The sequence below is a fragment of the Perna viridis genome, chromosome 12 (assembly GCF_037379345.1).
Source record: "Perna viridis isolate PV_CMFRI_1.1 ecotype Kerala chromosome 12, ASM3737934v1, whole genome shotgun sequence".
Taxonomy (NCBI): domain Eukaryota; kingdom Metazoa; phylum Mollusca; class Bivalvia; order Mytilida; family Mytilidae; genus Perna; species Perna viridis.
The window spans coordinates 30,398,924-30,415,092 of NC_142456.1; the positions used below are offsets into that span (position 1 = coordinate 30,398,924).

Consider the following 16,169-nt stretch of genomic DNA (forward strand, 5'->3'; position numbering starts at 1 on the left):
TCTTCCGTTGCTGATATGTTGTATCTTTTTTTTTAAAAAACTAATGTTCTTAATTTTTTGTTATATTTATTCATTTATGTCTATGTTTTTTCTTTGTTTTATTTAACGTATATATCTTCTTATTTTGAATCCTCAGGATCGACACACATGCATGTTATAAATAACAATTGTACAGCACAATAAGAATTTATTATGAAACTATTTGATAATAATTTAATTTGATTTGAAACAAGCTTTCTGATTTGTTGGTTTTCTTTGAGAAAAAAAAACCAAGTTATTTTGTATAACCTGGCTTGGTACGTCATTAACGTCGATTGGTCCGCATTCCGTGATTCAAATAATCCAAAATTAAATAACGTTTTCATTATGAATCAATAATTAATGTTTGGACTCATTAATCGCAAATTAAATAATAAGGTATATTTCTAATTTTTGAACAGGTTATTCTCAATAATCTGGTTTGGGTCAATTTACACTTTTTTTTATAAACCGCTTAGTGTAAACTGCCGCAAACTACATTATTGAGTATAACCTGTTAAGAATGAAAAACATTCCTTGATAAACTTTCAAATTATTACTTTCCTTTTCGCGTAATGGCATAATCTTTTATAAAGATAGTGATTCTATATATTTAGTTTGCGAAGAAACTCGCATGCAAAAATAAAAGAAAAGAAGTTTATCAATACTATATTTCTGACATTAGAGTTGAAAGTAGCTACACTATGACAAAGAAATACTGACTAAAGACTAAACATTTTATTAAATCACGAGCCACAATGTGTTTCGTTAGGAACAAGGAGGATATTTGACATATTGAAGGTTGCTGATCAGTGGAAACTCGGACTATAAATATACATTCACTAGATACGGTAAAGATACTCGAGTTTATGAATTCAATACAATTTTGAAAAAACTGCAAAAATGTTGTAGCTTTCTACCTAAACGAAAAACCGGGAAAACACACCGAATATATATACATGTAGAAAAAAAATTTCATAAAATCATTTGAAACACAAGACTATACAACTAGAAGAGGTGTCCTTACAATTACAAAAAAACAAACACACAAAAAAAAAAAAAACATTATTAAAAATGCCAATGTCTCCCATAATCAGGTCTCTTCTATAATTAGACATGTAACCCACAATCACATCTCTTTCATAATGAGATCTTTCCCATCATTAGATCTCTTCCATGGGCAATTACATTTCCCTCATAAGCACCCTTCTACCGTAACCGTTTCGATCATCAGATTTCTCCCGTATTTAAAATTCTCCCAAAATCAGATCTTTTCTACAATCAGATCACTAGCTCCTGTTCTCAGATCGTTCCTGCAATCAGATCTCTCACACAAACTAACATCTCCTGGAATCAGATCTCACCAGTTGAGAGTGAATTTAATGTTCTTACCATCTTTATAAATACATTAAAACAAGTACTATCTTTAAAAAAAAGATAGCCAACGCAGTAAAATTTTGTTCTTTTTTACTTCTAAGTTTCTACATTTCTTTCAAGAAAGTAACACATGGCACGCAATTTTTAAGGTTCCGATAAAGTTTTTTTTTCGAGCACAATTCCAAATTTTCGATGCAGATTTTTCGAGCGCAACTACGTTATCGGTATTTGGCCAATCGGGAAAAAGAACTGCGATCAGTTGACTTGCGTTTCCCTAGAAGAGCGTCCTTAAGGTCAAAAGGTAAAAAGCTATACCGATTGCGTCGGAAAAAGCTTTAAGTGCTTAATGAATGAAATGTACAGTAGTTGTGTATATGAAGCCATCTTGAAATGAACAGAATTTGATAGGAAATTTGCGAGAGTATTATACGAAGATCTTTTCTTAAAAGAAAATTTACATGCATTCCACTGTTACTTTCCAGCCACCAGAAGAAAGATTAAATAACATTTGGTTTGAGAATTTCTTGGAAACATTCTAAACAACATATCAAAAACAAGAAAAACTGTGAGCAATGCTAACTAAATTAATATTCACACTCCATTGGCATATTAATATGCACTTTTTGACTTACAAATTGATTTGGATCCAAATCCAAAATAAGAGATGCACAAGATCCTGTTAAAGTTTTATTCCATTCCACATATAACATCATGTGCATTCCATGTAGAAGAAGTTACTGATAAGACATGCATGGGCACCCTATTTCACCGTACACGTATTCATTAATGACCAAGACAATGCTCTGCTATGTGAATCCCCCAAATCGATTTAGACCAAAAATTTAAAATGGGAATATGTAATAATAATTCTGTAAAGGTTTCATTAAATTACAATGGTAGTATAACGGATTAGAGATGGGTACCCCTCTGTGTACTGAAGGAAGGAAGAAAGTACGTACAGACAGAAATAAGAGAGAAGGATGTGAGGAAGGTCGTACACCTCATTATACCCCCATTTTGCAAGTAGGGGGTACACAAAAATATGCGATTCAACGTTGAATAAATCGATCTTGTACATATGACATTATGACAATGACACAAATTGTGCATGAAGTTCAATGTCGGAATAATCTATATAGACAACCACGCAAATACAAAAATAAAAACGAGACTGGTGTGTATTAGATCATGTGATGCCTTACTGCCAATCCGTGGGCCGTTACAGAGATCTGTGTCACAAAGCGTGACGCATCCAACTTTTTTGGAAAATGCATCATAAAAACATGACGTATGATTCATTGTCTTATTTAACCCGTCATATCGGTTACTTTCCAATGAATACTCATCATTCACTGAGAAACAGTCTCTTATATAGGCCTGTAGCAGTCCTAAAGTAGAAAAAAATAATAAGATTCGATTAGTAAGCTTAAAGTATCAACATGTTCGTTCAGTGATTTTGCTAGACTATAAGGTTTTGTATGCTAGCTGTGAGTGAATACTTTATTTATACCGATGCGTGTTTTAGGTGTATGGGTGATACTTTTAATTTTTCTTGAACACTTTTTACATGACAATTAGTTTATTTCGCTGCTCATTAAATTGTGTAAAAGAATAAATTACCAAATCTTAGACGTTTTCAACATATACTAACTTGCATTTAGTTTAATTTATTGAAATAAAAAAATCATGTTTTCAACAACTTTTCTTTTTTTTTCATAGAATATACAAGCTTTACAGAGGTGTTACGGGGGAACAACATATGAAATGTAAAAACGTTTCACATCCAATCATAAGATTGAGTTAATACCTTGTTCTTCTATTCTCTCTATGATACATGCGTCAACATTTTTATTGCATTTTTTGATATATCTGTTACGATTTTTAGAAGGAGAATCTGAATCAGAAACCTCAGAGTGTGAACCGTTATGCCTATTATGTTCGGCTTCCATTGTAGCTGTATCGACGATACAGTCACCCGTTATCGAACTATCACCACATTGGAAGCAAGATAAGGCATCTGAAAAAAGAGTTTAATAATTTACATTAATAAAAATTATAAGTGGCAAACGAATTACAAAACTTTAAAATAGTATTCAATTGTTGTTTGTATAGTTTGAGTTTAGCAGTTGACTTCCGTGTTTCCACAATTAATAAATAATATATGGCAAAGCAATGTTTAAATAGCAGTCCGCCTAAGAATCATGCAATTTTCAGTGTAAGTGATTTATTGATGTCAGATATTCCATCCAAATTGACTTTCAATTAGCTGCATATATCGGAAAAACAATAAATACAATGAAAAAATGAAAAAAATATACCATAGCAACATCCATTCCTTAGCAACCACCAATTTAGGGCCTAATAATATCATTGATCATGATTAATGGGTCATTAAATTCTTTGAATTCTTAAATTCTTCGTGATTCTTTCAGAACAACTTCCCGGTTCTTGCTAACGTCACTTGGGATAAGAAGAAACTTCATAATGTCTTACGGCCTTTATAGTGTCATTAATGTCTTCATTTGGGTAACGTTTTTAATCCATCACATTCAAAGTATCAATTGTACATTTAAGTTCGAATTCTTAATCTTATCTTGTTTCATGGAATTTGTTATTGAAAAAAATGAATCGCTTGATATATATAAGTAATACGTTCATCTAAACTAGAAAGTGGCAAGTAATTCTCTAAAACATAAAGGAATGTTTTTGATTTTTGATATGAATCCATGACAAAACTAACCTGATCTTCGAAAAGCAACCACAGCAACAGTGAGAAAAAAACATGCACTTCGGAAAGCCATTTTGATATTGCTTCCTTCTAGATAACGTACAAGCACTTTAGGCTCTTGAAAACACAGCAATAAATCTTACGAATGCATATTGATTAGATATTGTCATCTGAAGGACTGTTTTTGCACCCATTCGATTTATTGTGCATATAAAGAATTTTAAAAGCGCAAATTACACTCCTATAATGTATGCTTGGTAACAGGGACCCAGTCGATAACGCAGATTATTGCTTTTCAATTAAAACAAGAATATGAAGTAAGAATAAATTGTATTCACCTATTTTAACACTTATATTAATTTAAATTTAAAGAAAATAAATTGAATTCCCAAATGGGAGAGGCAGAGGGATGCAAATATCTCCTACATAGGCAAATATTGTTAACGTGCAATTTGTGTTAATCGAGCTTCATGTGAATTTTATATAGAAGGTGTCTAATAATGGCCTTATGTACACAGAGAAGATAATGTAAGCAAGTACAGAATGTTCGTATGTAAGAGAATTAAAAAGAACCAAGATTCTTGCAGAAATCAAAAGAATGTAATACAGGGACAAAGACCAAACAGAGAAAACAGACACATACAACAAAGAACACACGTACAAAGCAACAAAAGAAAATGAGCAACTTGGACTTCACCAAAACTGGGTATTTGTTTTGCATTCACTTTGGCTTCTTAATTTGTTCGTGTACATTTTGTCTTCCTGAATCTGAAGTTTTTATTGTTTGTTATGTTCATTGTTATTCGTTTTAGGCGTTTTCTATGGATTAGGTCAAATTTAGTCTTTAATGAATAGTTGCACTTCATTTACTTTTGGGCCTTTTACAGCTTTCTTTATGGTATGAGTTTGCCCATAATTTAAGACCGTGTGGTGACCTGTAGAAGTTCAGTTGTTCGTTGCTTGACTTTTAGTGGATGACTGTCTCTTTGGCAATCATACCACATCTCCAATTTTCATATTTCTCACTTGTTCGTTGACATAAATAAGCTAAGATAGATACAATGCAATTAAGAGTGGATATATCCATTCTATTTATTATAAAATATATAATATATGATAGAAATTTAACACACCTCTATTCTATGATATTCCTGTTCAGAGATAATAGCATATTATTTTATCACAGTGGTGTTATTTGTTCACAATTATTCTTAAATACAAACAATTTGAAAAGGAAGAATTATGACGATTACATATAAAGTACATATGGCTTCATAGTTGTTTTTTTAATTGATTTTTAATTAACCATTAATTGCTTAATGTAGGATATAACGTTTAAAAAAGTTTACTAATACCAATTTTCAGGTTTTTTTTCTGTCAAAAGAAAGAACAATATATAGAGAGTTCAATTGTATATTTGCAATATTTTCACAATTTTAAACTTTTTAAAGAATTATGAAGTCAAAATTTCTCTATCCATGTAAGTCATTTTTTATATCATAATTTTCTTTTGTGTTTTAAAAGTCCAAACTCATATAAACTAAAATGAAATAAATACGTATTAATGTCATTTTATAGAACTTACATTCTAATACGGGGTACAGTAAAGATAAAAGAATACAATGCCACCAACTACATTGAAAAAATCAGTAAAGCTTTGTATGGCTGACGTAAAAATGAAAAAAAAAATATCAAAACATCTTTTACGCAATTTCATGATTATAAACTAAAATTGAGATATTTTATGACTGCCCATAATTTATTGGCTATTAAAATAGGGGTTAGCAAAATATTTGCAACATTTCAAACCTACCCATGCCTACCGGTACTTAAATTATGAACCAAATCAAGGACACTCCATTTTATCATTGTTTTACCACAGGCAGGCCATTTATGTCGCATTGGTTAACTAACGACATAAATGGCAAGGTCGTGGTAAAACAATGATCCAATGGAGTTTCCGTGATATATTTCGATTTTAATAGGACAGGTTTCTTCATATTTTTGAACAGACGTAGTCTATATATAGCAAGAAATGTTGGTCATGTGTTTATCACCTTTTTTACTATAGCTGTGGTCTAAAGAGCATTTGAACAAGTCTTATTAAAATGCTTGATTATATATCGGCCGCCATGAACACCTGAGAATCGGTATTAGAGGTTATTTAAACATGTACAGATTGGTTTGTGGACTTCTACACGAACAGAAGTTCGTTAGGATGAACATTAGAAACCTGTTATATATATATATTTTTAGTGACTAAAATACCCTAGAAACTGTATAGACTAGTGAGAACATATACAATTATTTGAAATTAAAAAAAAAAAACTCACTATCTACGTAGAAAAAGAAAGAGGAACTCACTTTCTATACAGAAAATAAAATAAAACCTTTTGCAATACCTCTAAATCTTGTATGATCATAGTTTTCATCATGATTAATCTAAATATACATGTACCTGTAAAATATTCTGTGCATTCAAAAATCAATTCAATATGTAAATTAAAGTTTGAACGCAGGATCCAAGCATTGCAAATTAAAAACAATTTGGTAAATGATGTTGTCATGGATACATTTTTGAAACAAAATTTCTGCATTAAACGTGTTTATGGACGATCTTTTCGTGTAAAAATATGAATGGTTGTACCACAGTTGTGTTTCACAAAATTTTATGAATACGTAATGAATAAATTTACAGTGTGTACAAAATATAGGAAATCGCATGCGCATCAACAGAGAAAGTTAAATGATAGTGTTTCCATCGGACCTGTTCAGTTAAACTTCAATGCTTTGTCGTCGCAGCATACTCGTAAAATATGTCTTGACTACCGGTAACTAATAACTAGCAATATCATAATGCTATGCAGTTTCCGAACCGTCAACTGTATTGTAACAAGTTAAACATTCCCCAACCAAATTTTACTCCATTATGAACATTACCATGAATCTTCCATATAAAAGGATATTCTTAATTGACGTCATATTAAAATGAATAAAGATGTGAAGATGATACATTTGTTATCTTAAATTGCCATATGTTGTGTTTTGTCAAATATAACTCTTAAACATTTTGCAAAATAAATCATAGCGATTTTACTTACTGAAAATATATACTTTGAGTACATGAATTTTCAACTTGACCAACAAGATGCTATGCGAAATAGGTATGATGTAGCTTTTGTTTCTGCTAAAAAGTAGATAAGTTGATATAATTTTTTTCCATCAATCTGAATTATTAAACAAAACAAAAAAAAAACAAAAACAAAAACAAAAACAAACAAACAAAAAAAAAAAACAACAAAAAACAAAACCCCCCCCCCAAAAAAAACTAAACAAACAAACAAACAAACAAATAAATGTAAGTATTCTAACCCAAATGGTTTGACAAAAATATATATCCCACCTCAAGTTGCCTCCTGACTATTTCAAAGTTTAGATCAATATATCGATTCAAGACCTTAATCTCTTGTCAAAATTTCACTCTACTATAAAAATCCTTGTTTTAAGAAAATGCATCCAATCTTTATTTGCAAGTCATAAGAAGATTATTTGTGAAGGATTTCTCAGAAACATTATAAATAACATACCGAAATTAAAAACATGTGATTCTCCTCCGAACAATAATAAAAAAAAACTGTAATTTGATTTTAGGTGAACGCTTTCTTCATAAAAAAGTCGAATCATAATTTAAAAAAAATAATGTACATAAGACAATATAAAAATTCCACAAAGTGTGCATGAATTTGGAGTTTATCGTCAGAATAGATCTACATGTACATTAACAACCACGTACATATGAAGGTCAAAAATAGACCCAGGTGTATCCGGTTATGTGACGCCGTACTACCAATCTGCGGGCCGTTACAGAGATCCGAATCACAAAGCGTGACACATGCTAATCGTTTTGTTCCCGCACTATAGATACAAGACGTATGATTCCTTGTTGCGTTTAAACCATCATATCGAGTACTGTACAATGAATATCCGTCGCTCTTTTTGAAACAGTCTCTTATGTAGGCCTGTAGTAGTCCTGAAATAGAGAGAAACCACAACTGCCTTTAAAAAAATGATAGCCGACGAAGTAAACTTTTGTTCCTTTTACTTACAATTTTCTACATTTCATTCACACATGGCACACAACTTCTATTTTTGATACAGTTGCCACTAAGTTATCAGCATTTGACCAATCGGGAGACAGAATTGCGATCAGATGCCTTGCGTTTCGATAGAAGAGCGTCTTTAAGGTGAAAGGGTAAAAAGCGAAACTCTATACCGACTGCGTGAGAAAAAAACAAAAGATTTGATTATTAAGATATAATACCAACACTTGTTTAAGTTCAACGAAGCTCAATTATTTTGTTTAGCTGAAAGTGTTGTAGCTATTTATGCGCACAATTTAGGTTTAATACTTGAGATACATTTAACATAAACATTGTGAGTAAATGCTAGTTATCTTACTGGCAAAAGTGTTGTTATTCATGCATAACTTGCATTTTCGAAAAACAAATGTACTTGTGTTTTTCTTGCAAAATCATTGCCTTCGTCCTAATCTATAAAAATAATGACTTAACAAAACAAAACAAAACAAAACAAACAACAAAAAAAAAGAGTTAAAATATCCCTACATTCCTACTCTCTGATGACAGTGCTAATGCACCATTCCTTCCTCTTTAGAGCCATTACCTATTTCTTCTATTTTCTCTATGATACATGTATCTTCATCTTCATTGCATTTTTTAATGTATTTATTATGTATACGTTTTTTTGGAGAATCTCTAACGTTGGCATCATCATCATCATCAGAAAGTGAAGTGTTATATCGATAATGTTCAGCCTTCATTGTAGCAGTATCGACGATACAGTCACCTGTTCTCGCACTATCGCCACACTGAAAACAAAACAAGGCATCTGAAAAGGAAAGAAAATTACTTCTTAGTACCGGTTTGCTAATTTACATAAATAGATAAATATGAGTGGGGTTATATCACTAATAGAATTCAATTGAGTTCAAAGTAGCAGTTGAGTTTCTTATTTCTACGATTGAGTCGGTTGGGAAGTCTATGTTTTTAACTTGAGAGACAATAAAAATACAAAGTAAACTGTCAGTGAGGAGGATTCCGTTTCTTTCAATGTTTAAAATGACGTTTTTAGACCAATAAAAGTGAAAGTTTCGTAGTCAAGGTAAACAAACATAAACATAATGAAACCATAATTTATTTTGCAAATAATGTATTTTGTCCTCTTAGTAACTGTTATCACGAGTCGATGAAATGAAAATGTCTTTTTTACAGGGATTTCGACACTGAAATGATAACCTTGATACAAGCAATGAGATGACCTAGAAAGTGGCAAGTTATCTCTTCAAGAAAAAAAGTGATGTCTTTTTTTATATAAATCCATGACAAACTAACCTGATTTGTAAAGAAAAATCATGGAAACGGAGAGAAAAATCCAAACATTACGGACAGCCATTCCGATTTCCCTTCCTTTTAGATAACCTACATGTGCATTTTGATAATGATAACACAAACATTCGTATTGATTAAATATTTGTTAACTGAAAGACCAATTGATTAATTTTGAAGACGGCAAATAAACCCTATCGAAAACGCTGGAAAACGAGGTAAGAATGCATTTGATTTTATTAAACAATTTTTTTTTTCGACACAGTCGGTATTAGTTCGTTTTGACATCAAGTGACACTCGTGATGCTTAAGCATGGCAACGCAACCGATGATGCTTACAACCTCTCTTTTTATTGGACAAAAGTGCTGGTCACCGCGAAATTTGAGGCTCCACTTGGGGCATCGGTGTCCCAAATAATCTCAATCGCTTTTACATAATTTATAACCTTTTATATACTGAATAATTGGGAAAAGTTTTCCTTGAACCAATGAATTTGTTGAAGTACGAATGACACATTGATTACTCTGACCAAATAAAGTCTAAATCAGATTTGTTTTTAACATAGAAAGTAAATGCGGCGGTTATCTATTTAAAGATAGTACTTGTTTTAAATGCAGGATTTTTTTTTCAGTGTGAAGCGTGTTGTAACTAAAGATTTCATTCAAAATAATAATCAGTTTTTTTTAATTTGAAGGTGGGATGTAAGGAATGCGAAAAATTCAGTAATGGAACAGTACTGTAAGTATAACAGTACTGTGGCGTCATTGTAAAAGAACGTACTGTTTCAGTCGTCGTCAAATTACAGTTAGAAATACAAAAGAGAAATGTATAAGCCCTGATGTTGTACTGTTCATGTAGACCACTGTCAATCAAACTCGGCATTTATCGAAACTTTCTACACATTTTGTAAGGATGTTGGTAGCTTTTTATAAATTACCTTTGACTTTAGCTCTTATTCGATATACATAGCGCTTTCATAGAAAGGATGTAATATATGTATTTACTCACATAGAAGTGTATACATACATTTACTTTATATTTCCATCAAAACGTTTAACTGTTTTTTGTAAGATTTTATCTTCCGTTCACTCTGAATTATGCTTGTAAACTCATAAATTCATCAAAATTAAGTTTTGCTTTACATGTAATTCAATTGATGTTTGGGTGTATTCAATTTTACATGTATTTTGTCTTTTTTTACTAGTCCCTCGACCTGCTAAAAGTCCTAAAAACAATTGAATAAAAGTGTAGGTATAAATATTTTAGTTTATTATGAAAATATTTGATAAAATATAACAAACTCTATTCTATATTATGACATTTCTTCTCAAACATAATTGCATTATATCATTATATAACAATGATGGCATATCTGCACAATTTTATATGCTAAAATATATATAACATGCAACAAGCAACTGTGGCCAACACGTGCTTCATAAATTATGCGTCATTGTTTTAATCACTATTTCTTTATATATGCAAAATTACGTTTTGCAATATAAATATGAGCCGTTCCAACGCTAATTTTCATGATTTTTTTTAAAAGAAAGACAAATATAGAGAACTTAATTGTATATTTGGATAATATTTTCAATAGCGGTTTAAAAATATCAATGTTTTAACATGAACAAAATATTACGATGTCAAAATAAGTTATTTTTTGACATTATGATTTTCTTAGAACGATTTCATGTTCATTTCATCATCCCTTTCATATTCATCGCCTGAATATAGCTGAGATAATGCTGCTCGGGCGTTAAACCCGAACAATCAATCAATCAATTTTAGAACGTACATTTGAATAGAAAGGCGTATATCTTCTACGAAAATGTATACATACCATGTAGTTTTGTAGTAGTAAGTTATTTGCTACGTTGCTAGGGTTAAATCTAACAGACTGTCGACTCAATACTTGTTTGTACAAAGCATTACAAAATGAATTTGTTTTTACACTAAGGATTTGGCATACTATTTGAATAATTTCATAGATAGTAAATACCCATGCTTCATTGATACTTAAGGAGGTAGACCTAGGGTAAGGTAAATAACTCTTGAATCAGTGATATGTTTGTATCATATTCAATTTCACTTACGACTTTCAAGTTTTGAAACAGAATGAAATCAGTCTAAGTTACTTTGATGCTTGCATAAGATTGATGTAAAATGCTGAATACAAACTTTCCAATGATTTTAAGAGTTGTGTCCCTTACCCTAGGTCTACCTCCTTAAATAAGATATAGACAGCCAAGAACACCAGGCAAAAATATCTACATCGGTAACGAGTGGACATTTGAGCTCAAATAACGTTTCTAAACTTTCATATGAACTGAAGTTCGTAAAACATTGAGAGTAGAAACTTTTATCGTTGGGAGATATTCCAGTGACGAAAATGTCTAATTGTTCATTCTTAACACAAATCAAATTCTAAGCAAATCATAAAATAAGAAAAGTGACAACTTACTTACTCATAGCAGACACAAGTCATTTCGTGCTCGCACTCAAGTGATCACTCGATAATATACACTCACACGTCTTTCACCGGAAAACTCTGGACTTGATAGACAGGTAGTAATAGCATTTTCAAGCAATTCCAAAACGATAAAAGCAAACGGATTATCATATATGAAAAAACACAAAGACGAAAAAGAAAACTCATTATCTACACTGACAAGAAAGCAAAAACTCGCGAAACAAAACTTCCCGGATATGTCGTATTAATTGGTTTCAGTATGACTGATTATAATGGTTTAGATTCTGAATACAAATTAATTCGAAAGGAAATAATCGCAGACAACAAAACACTGAAACTATATGAAAATGAAAGAAAAAAGAAAAAAAAACGCATTTCAAACGAAAAATGATGTAACTAAAATATGCATACTACACAGACACGCACATGTGTCCCTTAAGTTTAAAAGTGCAGATATATCATCGGACAGAGAACACGTGAATTAAAATCCACCATTACATACGAAAATGTTATTTCATTTACAACCATCTTTTCAAATTCAAAATTGCAAAACCCAAATTTATTTACAGTTTTTGAAACTAATTTTGAATGCAAAATCCAAGAAAATGCAATTCCAAGCAATGCAAATTTTAAATAACGTGGTATCTAATTTTGTCATAAATTCATTTTTTTTATATTTTACAGGGGCGGATCCTGTTATTTTGAAAAGAAGGGGTTCCAGCGTTGGTTGCTCATAAAATGTGGGGGGGGGGGGGTTTGCTAGTAGATTTTTTTGTCTATTATTTGCATGAAAACGACAAACTTTCCATTAAGATGGAGGGGTCCCAACCCCCTTCACCATCCCTGGATCCGACACTGTTTTATTTCAATTTCTACTTAAGTGTGTAAAATAGGTAATAGACGATCTTATTGAGTGATAAATGATTACTTGGTTTTAAATGATGACAATTTCACAATTTGTTGCAAATATATACATTGACAGAAAAGATCTACATAGACATCCAGGTCAATATAACAGTCAAAACGAGACTCAGGCGCATTCGATGATAAGATGTTGCACTGTCAATCTGTGGGCCGTTACAGAGATCAGTATTACAAAGCAAGACGCATGCCATTCGTTTGGATCCTGAATCATACATGCAAGACGATTGATTCCCATGTTCAGCTAAATTTGTAACCAAATTGTCAAATCGAGTACTGTTTAAGGAAAACAAAGTGCCTAGGTGAAAGCAGTCTCTTAAATAGGCGTGTGTCTGTCCTGAAAAAAAAGACAAGGTGGATTAATCGAGAGACCTTAAATATTTATGCTTTGATGAATCCACAATTATATGTATTTTTACAATGTACTTTCTTGGATTTGAATTGCTGGTACATCCACACATACGCAATAATACTAATTTACTTTACGAACAGATTTCATCTTCTTTTGATGTAATGCCCATTATCTGATGAACTGCCTTTAGTAGTTCAATGGACAATTAATAAATAGATCCAAACTTGATGTCTTTTCATAAATATTTTCTAAGTTCAATTGAAAGTTTAATTTGTCAGTAACTACCTACTGTTAGTGATTGTGATTTGTCAGTAACTACCTCCTGTTAGTGATTGTGATTTGTCAGTAACTACCTACTGTTAGTGATTGTCATTTAATCATAGAACATATATTCCCTGAAGTTAATCATATTGCTTTCATTGAAAACAAATTGCCTAGATTCATTGAGATTCAAATAAGATTTATTGAAAAGCGTTTTCACCCAAAACATGTAGTCACACATTTGGTTAAACAATTATCTCACAGATAAAACATTCAAGTACATAAAAGAAGAAAAACAAAAATAAAAGAAAAGAAAAAACAAACAAACACACAATGAAAATACAGATATCACACTAACAGATGAAATACAAACAAAGGTCTACTTTTATTAGATTCCAATACCCAAAACAATTTTTAAAGATTGTCTGATAAACAAACTCCGCAGAAGAAGTAATACATTTTATTCTTCATAGTGTATAAACAAACTATGTGCAAGGCATTGCGTAGATGGTTTAATACCAGTTTATTTATGCAAAACATTACCAGATGAATAAAATTGACCATCTTTTATAAAATGGATATTCTTGAACGGTATCAACTGTTTGGTCAACAACATCAATCAATGTATTATCTTTGAAATGTGATTGATGAATGATCAATGATCAGTTTGAACTATAAACGTCTGGTTATTTTGATAACAATACAGATTTTTAAATTTAAGTTGGATCGTCGAAATCCACTTCAAAGAGCTTGTAACTCTCGTTCACGATGACCTTTATCCGGATTTTCTACTGTTAAAAAGCATTCAAAACGGAGGGCTGATTTGCTTTTATTTTACTACTTCCGGGTACATTAGTATAATGCATAATAATACTAATTTTACAAAACTTATTAAAGAGCAGAAATAGTTGAGCATCATATTATCATTATATTCACGCATAAGAAGATTACACTGGTAAGATCGAAGTCGTTATTTTCCTATGCTTTTGAATGGGAGATAGTGGAAGAGTAATCTAGGGAACCAAGATTCTAGTAGAAATCAAAAGAATGGACCAGACATGGATAACAGTTACAAACAACAAAGAACATAGTATCAAAATAATACATACAAAGCAACAAAAGCAAATGAGCAACTCGGACTCCACTAAAAACTGGGCACATGGACCAGGTTACCGATAAGGTAAGCGACCATGCCCTAGAAGCCAAATTTTAAGAAGTCTAGCGCGATATAAAAAAGTTTGCGTAGTTACGGCAAGCTCTGGCATAACATATGAAAACTCCATACGCAGCTACTGAAGGGATGTTGCCACAGAGGAAAGGAATGTTGAAAATATGAAAGAAAAATCCATCGCCTTCTGGAATGGAACCTATTCTTGTGAATTCATACAGTCAGATGACAAGACTCGCATATCTTGATGCAAAATGTACTAATCATACCCTGTTCTTCAATTCTCTCTATGATACATGCATTATCTTCACCACTGCAGTGTTTGATGTATTTATAGTCATCATCTTGAGATTCACCATTCGATAAACTGGTATTATAGGCGTAAAACTCAGCTTCCATTGTTGCCGTGTCTGTCACACATTCGCCGGTTATTGAACTGTCACCACATTGAAAACATGTCAATGCATCTGAAAAGAAAGACTTACCCGTAACATAATCTTGATGTATAATAGATAATGAACGTCGTTGTCTTTGGATTAAATTCTTTGGAGCACTGTTTGAATTTCGTTTCCTTGTTTTCCTTACAGCCACTACATGTAAATGTGCAGCAGACCAATTCTATACGTTGCTTGTGAGAATAAGGCGTGCATGGAGTTTACATAAAGATGAACCGTTACTCATAACAAAGTAATACAAGTAACATGTGTTTAATGAATTATTTAGTACAAGGATATCTCATCGACCAAAGAACAATATATATTAATGAATTTGTGATAAGTTTTCTTCGAAAAAGGTTTGCCTTAAGCCAGTGATATAACATTCACATACTTTCGTTTCTACGGAATTATATCATTTAAAGGTCCTCGAATGAGTCGATTGTGAATAAGAATCAAGAATCAAGATTTTTTTTGGGGGGGGGGGTTGGGTGGTTGGGGGTGGGATGCATTCTAAGTGTCAGGTTGGAAATCGCGAGTAACATTAATAGGTCTTGTACAGGGACCACTTGTATCAGAATGGTTTCAGACCTCATTGATAATGCCTTTACTTTTGTCATTTCACTTCATTTGGTAACTTTATTTGAAATTTTCCAAGCGAAGTGTGACAAAATTCTACAGATATATTTTGAAAGCTTATTTTATACATAATTTTTGACCCAATATTAATAATATAAGTCAAAATTCTGAGGAAGCATTTTCGCCATTGAAAAACATAACGTTGGTATAATGGAATGTAGCCAATAAAGGTGGTCCGAATAATCTTCTAAAAAAACATAAAGACTTCTGGTTATTAACCATGAAAGAACTAACCTGATTTCTGAAATACAATCAAAGAAGCGGAGAGAAAAATCCAAACATTTCGGACAGCCATTCTGATTTCCCTTCCTTTTCGATAATCTACATGTACACTAAATTCATGATAACAAACAATAAATCTTACACATTGATTAAATATTGTTATCTGAGAG

General features: G+C 31.8%; 3 protein-coding genes and 1 long non-coding RNA gene across 5 annotated transcripts; 1 reads left to right on the plus strand and 3 right to left on the minus strand.

The window, feature by feature from the left end:
• Positions 1 to 671: 671 nt before the first annotated feature.
• Positions 672 to 4,238, minus strand: LOC148601986 (uncharacterized). The gene is made up of 3 exons (XM_088554887.1): positions 4,136 to 4,238; positions 3,203 to 3,412; positions 672 to 2,783 (listed from the first exon to the last, which is right to left on the minus strand). The coding sequence occupies exons 1-3, from the start codon at positions 4,194 to 4,196 to the stop codon at positions 2,527 to 2,529; spliced, it is 528 nt and encodes a 175-aa protein (XP_088411013.1). The 5' UTR covers positions 4,197 to 4,238; the 3' UTR covers positions 672 to 2,526.
• Positions 4,239 to 5,182: 944 nt separating this feature from the next.
• Positions 5,183 to 9,682, minus strand: LOC148601987 (uncharacterized). Its single transcript, XM_088554888.1, has 3 exons — positions 9,535 to 9,682; positions 8,807 to 9,031; positions 5,183 to 8,153 (listed from the first exon to the last, which is right to left on the minus strand). The coding sequence occupies exons 1-3, from the start codon at positions 9,593 to 9,595 to the stop codon at positions 7,891 to 7,893; spliced, it is 549 nt and encodes a 182-aa protein (XP_088411014.1). The 5' UTR covers positions 9,596 to 9,682; the 3' UTR covers positions 5,183 to 7,890.
• Positions 9,632 to 10,776, plus strand: LOC148601988 (uncharacterized). Its single transcript, XR_015917015.1, has 3 exons — positions 9,632 to 9,746; positions 10,224 to 10,267; positions 10,734 to 10,776. It is a non-coding gene; the product is annotated as an uncharacterized LOC148601988 (long non-coding RNA).
• A 1-nt stretch (position 10,777) lies between these two features.
• Positions 10,778 to 16,169, minus strand: LOC148601989 (uncharacterized). Of its 2 annotated transcripts, XR_015917014.1 has the most exons (4): positions 16,012 to 16,169; positions 14,974 to 15,171; positions 11,775 to 13,260; positions 10,778 to 11,562 (listed from the first exon to the last, which is right to left on the minus strand). XR_015917014.1 is itself a non-coding variant. In XM_088554889.1 (3 exons), exons 1-3 carry the CDS (start codon positions 16,070 to 16,072, stop codon positions 12,992 to 12,994), a joined length of 528 nt encoding a protein of 175 aa, XP_088411015.1. In that variant the 5' UTR covers positions 16,073 to 16,169; the 3' UTR covers positions 10,778 to 12,991. The 2 variants fall into 2 exon arrangements, 1 of the variants encoding a protein (XP_088411015.1); XM_088554889.1 differs by having other exon boundaries at positions 10,778 to 13,260.